Here is an 8422-nt window from a genome sequence, read left to right as displayed (position 1 = left end):
AAAAAAATCAGAGTTTTTCACATTTGGTTGCTACATGAACCTGCTGTTTAATGGGGCAAAGGAAAGAGAGGGATATTCCAGCTCACTGAAAAAGAGCTAAAAGGTCTCGTACATCTTGAAGGGCCAGGAGGAGGATCTTGGAAATTACAGACTGGTCAGACCATCCTATCCCCAAGAGATTATAGAGCAAATAAACCCTCCTAAGAACCACGTCCAGGGACATGAATTACAAGGCAACTGTGATTATCCAGCACAGATTCACAGAAGGACAGATGGTGCATGACCAAGCTCAGCTTTTCACGATGACAAGTCTGGCCCAATGGACACAAAGGACAGTCAGGCTCAAAGTGTTATGATCAGTGACACAAACACCCAAATTGCTGCCTGTTACTTGTAGCATCCATCTGCAATCAATACTGGTGCCATTACTGTTTTAGTACCTTCATTATTGATGCAGGCCACTCCTCTGAGTCCTGTGCACCACCTGGTGCACTGTGTGCAGTTTTGTGCTCCTGAACTCAAGACTGGAGCAAGTCCAGGGGAAGGCCACCAAGATGATTAGGGTACTGGAGAATATCCCATACAAGGAAAGGCTGAAAGAGCTTGGTTTGTTGAGCCTTCAGAAAAGAAGGTTAAGCTGTCTACAGCTACCAGATGAAGAGGGTACAGGGAATACAGAACCAGACTTCTCAGAGGTGCCCAGTGATATGACAAGAGGCAAAGGGAATTGGGTACAAGAGAATCACAGAATATGGCTGAAGTTGGAAATCACCCCTGTAGGTCATCTCCTCCACCTCCCCTGCTCAAGCAAGGTCACCTACAGCTGGTTGCCCAAGTCTGTATCAATGCAGCTTTTAAGTAGCTCCAAGGATGGAACCACCACAGTCTCTCCAGGCAACATGTTCCAGTTCTCAGCCATCACTGTATAAACATCAGGAAAAACCCCGTTTACCACAAGGTGGGTAGAGCACTGTTGAGAGAGGTAGTAGAATTTCATCCTTGGTGATACTCAGAAGTCCACCTGGCACTGAGCTATCATCCTGCTGTAAATAGAGGGTTAGATTAGACAACCTCTAGAGCCCTCTCCCACCCTAGATTTTATGATTCTGTGACATTCTATTTATACATCAAAGCTTTCTTTCAGGACACAAGGCAACAGAATAGCAAACGGTATCATTAGCATTTTGATTTCTTTCAGCTAAACACCATTCCAAAAAATGCTGTAAACCTCAGTTTCCTATTCTGGCCTACCTTATCTCCAGCATAATAGAAACACATGATCACCAATACATTCTTACTTTGCATCCTGTGGCCAGTGCTGCAGATTTGAAGCAGTTCTCAACCTTCTCTGTCAGAAGAGAAAGATCTTTCATTGAAGGGGCACGCAAGTAGAACTCCAGTTCAGTGTAAGAAGGAATGATGTTAGGTTTCACACCACCATTTTTTATTACACCTGCAGAAAGGAAAAAGTCACATTACTAGTGTTAAACAAAAATGCTTGATCTTCAGCCCTGAAACTCCTTGCTCAAGAGTTAAATAGATAAAAAACAACAAAACATCAACTGAGGATGAAATATGTAAGGACTAAAAAATACAGCACATGGTCAAAGTTCCTCTATCACATCAGACTAAGTGGAATGTGTATGTGTTTTCAGCATGATTTCATTGCATTCTTTGGGTACCTGTTATAAACCTAAAGACAAGCCAAACTAGCATTTGTAATTAATCCCCTGAAATTCAATGCATCAGAGCTGTAAAGCAATCTGGCTGCCATTGAAAAAGAAAAAAAATTGTTATAAAGGCTACCTTGGATTCCAGCTTTTAAAGGTTTCCTCAACTAGAATGCTTCCAACTTCTTTGCCAGCTTGGAGAGAAACTGAGTAAGCTGCATCTCTCAGCCATACTGGAGTAATGTGTGTGTTGCAGTGGAGTGCAACACAAAGTTCATTAGATTCCTCATACAAATTCTTTAGAAATATAGAGGTGTATAATACATGTACAGCTTTACTCAAGAATGAAGCTTGAGTTGAAAGAGTTCCCTCAAAGAAATGCGTGGTAACTACTACACAGTTTTTAATTATGGTCTCAGAGGCATTGCTATAAAAGACCATAATATTTAGGTATTTCAACAAAACAACACTGTAGACCTCAATTCTACATTAGATTTCAGTCCATGAACAACTCATTGCTTTCAACAGGCTGCTTCTTTCCCTGGCCTCCTTTCCTCAATTTATATAGGTGCAATAAGATTTGTTTTCTGTAGAACCTGAGAAATTATCTACCTTAAATGGAGATACTGCACAAAGTCACTGATGTGTGTCACTGAAGCCTAAAAAGACAGTACTATCAAGATGTAAATAGGCAAATCTTTACTTTTGGTGCAGGAAACCTATTAAGACTATGAACTTCTCCCTCAAGTAAAACCTTTCCAGTTCCAAATACAGTTCAAGTGAAGAGAGGGCTGAATAAAACTATTATCAGTACTAGTACATAACAAAAGGAACAGCTCAGATGAGACATCACAGAAAAGGAACCAGCAAATCAGCAAGTAATCATGCAAATTTGCATGACACATCATAACATGTTTGCTCAAAACAAGTAGCTCAATGAGCTTTCATTTGTCTTCCAACATATTTGTAAATGGAACTGGATAGAGTCTATGAGAATGTCTACACTTAAATTTCAAAGCAACTGTAATATGGACTGGACAGTAGATCTAGTTAAGAAGTGGGCTGCCTGCACACTACCATTACCACCTAGTTTGCTCTGCTTCTAGATGGAACTTTTTTTTTTACAGCTTAATACAATTTCTTGAGCAGAAAAATATCTACACTCCTATTTTTCAGGAGGGCAACATTTACTCCACTCATAAGCATGGAAGAATAACTTATCAAATCTCAGACAAATTCAAACCAACATTGTTCAAGTACATAAAACATTGCTTAGAAATTCTAGACTTCAAGTAATGGAAATTATTTCAGTTCTTGTTAGTGGGTTAACACAAAGACTTTTAGGATCACTTAAGTCAGCCACAGCTGTTACTGCAAGCCTGCAACACAAGACCTTCACCACACTGTTTTAAATAAAGTATTCCTAAAATTAAATTTCATTCTGGCTGCTTATACTTTCCCAAAGGTATTTTAAATATTTCCAGTTTGAAAATCAGCAGTTGTATCAACACAGTGATTTAAGTTTTGCTGTGGTTTGGGAAGTATTACCTCTAGGAAGCTTGTTTAGCTACTTAAGTTTTTTGCCTACATAACCCACGTAGCCTTTAAAAACTATGAAGAAAACAGCACTCAGGGTTTCAGGCTTAGATCCAATAGAACATTTAGGCACCTCCAATCTTAAATCTGGATCACATGAGTTTCAGACACCAAAACTCATCATTTAGTGCCTTGTTTCCTACAGAGCAATAGGACAGAGAGCTAAGGCTATGACCACTGTCTGAAATTCACTTGGGTATGCTGCACAGCAGAACTGCAAACATCTTCATTTACAATCAATAGGGTTAGAGCTTCCAGACTCCATCCAGGTATCTTGGAGAGAAATACACACATATATTATACAGCACAAGCAGCTAAGACATACAATGATCATTAGCTCAGAACTTCCAGAAGTGTTTTAAGCTCATAACAAGTTTTCCAAATAAACAGTTCTACATTCTTAAGTCCTGTAGAAATGGCAAAGTTTCTTAATTTCAACCTGGAAAAAGTTGTGTTGGGTGTAATAAGAGAAACCTTATTACAGGAAGGGCAGCTTCCATCTCAACTACTGAAATTTCTTCACTGTACAGAAGAAATGCATGACATTGAAGGAGTACAAGTCAAGCTTAATGGTTAACATGTCTTATTGCAAAATGACCTTTCCACTTCAAGGTCTACTAGATATTAAACACTAAAATCCAGTGCACATCTTGTAGACTGGGCTGCTAACCACAACTACAGGCTTCTGCCATCACTTGTTTTCACACTTCAGCAAATAAACTTAAGTCACTCTAGACCCCTACATCTTTCCATAAGTGTCAATATGAATGTCACCTAATTAATGGAACATCTACTACAAAAATGATGCAGTACGTAAGACATCATTTTTCAGAGGCATTTAATCTTATACCTTTGCAAAAACACATACATTAACTTTAAGGAATTCAAGGCTGCGTACCAAAATAAATTTAGCAGGTTTTTTTTCTTTTCTTTCTGAACTGCAACTTCAAGTGTAAAGATTTACAATTTGTCTAGCCTCTACCTAGGTACTTGTGTCCTCTTTTGAATCTGACCCATAAGCCTACTTTCAGAAGTTAGTTTGAACATTGACATGATTTTGAAGATTACAGACAAACTATTTAAGTGAAATGGTGCTACTTCATAGTACTTGAAGTGACTATACTAATTTAATGCAATAATGTAATATTTTAAATTGTGGGATTTTGTAAGTTAGTATTTCAACAGCCTACACTCTTACTTGCTGGACATTAGATTTAATGAAGATCTCACCATGAACTCTCCAGGTTGGTTTCATTTGCTGTCTTAAAACAGACAGATTGTTGTATGCAAGAACAGCAGCATCTAATGCATTAACTCCTTCCCAAGGATAAGCAGCAGCATGAGAAGCTTTTCCATAGTATTTCACAGTCACACTAGGAAATAAAAGGCATTGCTTATTTGTTTTTCATTCACTGAAAAAAGTCTCTAAAATAAAAAGTTCCTTTTGTTTACATAAATATTTGTTATTTAAGTTTTGTGCAGTAGAACACCAAACAATTTACCTGGCACTACACTGTTGCCAAGTTGAACTACCCTTGAGTGCAGGAAGATGCTGAAAGGTTTCTAGAAAACCAATGAAATGGAACAATATTGAGAGCTGGTCAGGCAAAAGAGCTACCAGTAACACACCACTATACAGCCTTTTCCTGAGAAGTGCAGCCTTCACATACTGTCTCCAACATTTTCTTTATACCTCCTGACTGTTCTCAGACTTAAAGTTACTAACATTCTTCTCAAATAGAAGATAACCACCCCTTTTCTCTGATTCAAAATTAGAGGTTGAGTGTCCTAATTATTGTCAAACTTGACTAAAATGCATACAGTATATAAGACAGCAGAAGTACATTACTAAGATCACACACAAGCCATGTCTAAATAACAAAAGTCAACTTTGAAAAAAGCAGTAAAGGCACAGCCTAGTATACAATATACATTACCATGCTACAGCAAGGATGTTTTCCCTGCACACCTCAAAAATACTGGTAGAAAGGCTTGCAACAAGGAGGAAATCTAGTGCAAAAGTTATTCTCCAACTTTGTAGAAGTTATAAAATACTGCACCTAAACACATGTAGTAAGAATTCATGCTTGGCTTCATGTTATGAGGGCCATTTATATTAGCCTTACAAAATAATTTAGTATTTCAAATTATAGGAAAACTCTTTATATGAGAAGCAAATATTAAGTACTTACAACTACACAAGGTATTATGACTTATCAAATAGACAAATATTAGGGTTTTTATCAATACTAGAGATCTTAACTAAGTCTGTTTGCCCTCAGTACCCAGCCCTTTACATAAAAACTTCACCCTCAAGCTCAGAATTCCTCAAGACACACAAGCCTAACTTGCTTGTCTGTCTTGCACAGATGACAGCTTAGCCACTTATCCTGAACTGACCCCCCCCATGCTCTGAACCATGTCACAGCTGTAAGTTAACACCAGATCTTAAATACTGGATAGCAAAGAGGGACACAATGGAGTGTGCTGTTGCAGCAGAGAATGTCTCCTGCTACTGCCTCCAATCCAAATTAACTCTGCCCTTTTCCATCCTCCAAGACAACCACATATCCCAATCTGTAAAGTATGAGTTTTATTTAAAATTTATTATAATTATGAAATCAAGACCAAAAAGCTTATCCATTAACTTCCCAAGTTTTAGAGTGCAACCCTCAAATCAACTCGCACATAAGGAAGGTCAGATCCCTGGATATTCTCAAAAAATGGAGAAGGCCAAGTAAAGCAGAAAGTCACATTGCAATTTTTTCCCTCCCCACAAGAAACACCTGCTTCTTAATAAAAAGATGTTCTTTCTTGTACTGCTATTGCTACATAAATATCACATACTCTCAGAAAAAAAACAACAGGTTTTGGTGAATAATGAAACCTTAAGCCAGTTTAAGAATATTATTAGCAGAAGAATGTGGATCTTGTTTGACCAACAATAAATAGGCTGATTAGGTGAAGGGTAAGTAAGAAACAGGAAATTTTGGCATGTATTCACCAGTTATTCTAGTATGTTAATTTACTCCAGGCACAAGCCAGCTTCAGAGTTTGCAGATACAGGAATACTAGCAATTTAGTGATGGCTCATCCTTCAGTTCCCTGGAACAACCAACAGATCAACTACAAATCACCAAAACAGTCTTCGTACCTTTAGAATCTTGTAACTAGATAAATCATGAGATAAGCTGAGTATTTCAAGCTTTTGGAAGTAGTGAGCTGTTTCGTTCAGTACTTCAATTCCATGCCTCCTCCATACTCAAGGTTAAAAGACTATCTAGGACTTGCATCCTACAGTAGACCATCACCTCTGAAAGGATATTTCCAAATCTTACTGTATCAAACTCAAACAGCTATTGCAAGTGTTGAAATGAACAGAAAGACAAACCTATCAATGAAAACTGCACCTTGAAGATTATAAATATAGTCCTAATGTACAGCAACCAAAAGCCAAGCTCAGGTAAGTCTTGAAGGATATTGCAATAACCAGTTAAGACTCTTTAGAAACACAATGACAGAATGCAGCAGAGGCCTAGCCAGGCAAGGAAGACAAGGTGTTGCCAGCCTTGTGATTTTCTACCCTAAAACTCAGCAGTAACAAAACCAAATTATCCACCAGGGACAGCACTGACAAAAGCAAAATGGTCAATACAATCAACACACAACCAAGATGAAAACAACAGTCACTAGATCAAGTCAGAAATGGCTGGATCACTTATTTAAATATTACAGAATTTAGTCAGAGACAGCCAAACACAATACTTTGAAAAAACTGTTGCACTGGAGGGAGGTGTGTCTACAAGGCAAGACCTTGGGATCAAGAATCACTATTAACCATGGCACAAAATGTAGAATCAAAACCTGCTGCTAGACTGCTGCAGGGACACCATGAAAACAGAAGAGGTTTATACTGTTCAAAGGAAGAACAGCATGGCCTTGCAGAGCAAGAACAGAATTAAACTCAAAAATATTTTAAAAATCATGTACTTACAGACTAGAGCATTTGTGTAAGAGTTGATGTCTTCAAAATGACTGAAGAGGAAGCCCCAAACATGCCAGCTGTCTCCAAAATGATAAACAGACACCATGGCCCCAGCATCAGCTGAGTAAGGTCTAAGGAAATCCCACCTCAAGTACTGCGTACATTTTGGTTAGGCACATCCAGTAAGGAGTACTTCAAGACAAGTCAAGTCACTCCAAGTACAAATGAACAAGTGCTGACACTGAATAGCAGGGCTAATCAAAAGAGGACAAGGCAGAATCTCTGAAGAATTATATGGCTAGCTGGCAAAAAAAAAAAAGCTGAGTGAGGGTATGACTGCTGTCTGTACTTACACTGGGGGTAAATATGAAGGAAAGCCAAGAACTACTGTGAAACAAAAAAAAATTATGTGAGAGTTAACAGACATAAAATGGCCATGATCAAGTTTAGGCTGGAAGTCAGTAAGGACCCAAACAGCAGTCAGGCTCAGACAGTTGTCTCTTTCAAAAGTGGAAGAGAAAACCTGAAACACCTCCAAAACTGATTAAAATGCATACAGAGGACTACATGACTTAGTGCCCAGAAAAGCCAGGAACTACAATCCATGAGACTCCCTCCAGTTCTAAAATTTAAAGAACAAGGGGTTTTTTTAAATAAACTTGTTTTTTTTTAAATAGATAAGACAATCACATGCATGCATAAAAAAGAAACGTCTAGAAAGACTGGAAGATTGGGATTGGACTAGATGATCTTTCGAGGTCCCTTCCAATCCCAAACATTCTGTGATTCTGTGAAAGAATGGGTTCTGTGGCCACAGGCAAGACTCTCTCGGAGCAGTCAGGGATCTGAACACCGCACTTTGGAAGAACGGCTCCGAGTGCCAGAGCAGCGCCCTGGCTCCTCAGCTGACGGCAAATACCGGGTCTGAAGGGCACCTGCAGCGTCCTGGCCCTAAGCTCAGCCCCTTCCAAAGCAGCTCCCCGGCTCGGGGAGGGGAGGAAAGGCTGATGGCGAGCCGACCCCCTCCACCTGAGCCTGCGCACTCACTCGTGCTCGGCCACATCGGGCAGGTAAGCGGCGTTTTCCTGCGAGGGGTGCGCCATAAAAACCACATCCAGGCCGTCAAACGCTCCGGCGTTTATCAGGTCTATTTTGCCTCCTCCTTGCTCCT

At 39.3% G+C, this 8422-nt stretch overlaps 1 protein-coding gene across 1 annotated transcript; it reads right to left on the bottom strand.

Moving 5' to 3' along the window:
* Window positions 1-1298: 1298 nt before the first annotated feature.
* On the bottom strand, window positions 1299-8417 carry PM20D2 (peptidase M20 domain containing 2; the record flags this gene model as incomplete). The annotated part of the gene is made up of 3 exons (XM_010163364.1): window positions 1299-1453; window positions 4497-4639; window positions 8299-8417. Coding segments are annotated over 3 exons (417 nt in total), but the record flags the coding sequence as incomplete, so codon positions are not given.
* Window positions 8418-8422: the final 5 nt, after the last annotated feature.

The sequence above is a fragment of the Antrostomus carolinensis genome, unplaced genomic scaffold, assembly GCF_000700745.2.
Source record: "Antrostomus carolinensis isolate BGI_N321 unplaced genomic scaffold, ASM70074v2 Scaffold52982, whole genome shotgun sequence".
In the NCBI taxonomy this organism is placed as follows: domain Eukaryota; kingdom Metazoa; phylum Chordata; class Aves; order Caprimulgiformes; family Caprimulgidae; genus Antrostomus; species Antrostomus carolinensis.
This window is presented reverse-complemented; position numbering and strand designations above follow the sequence as displayed.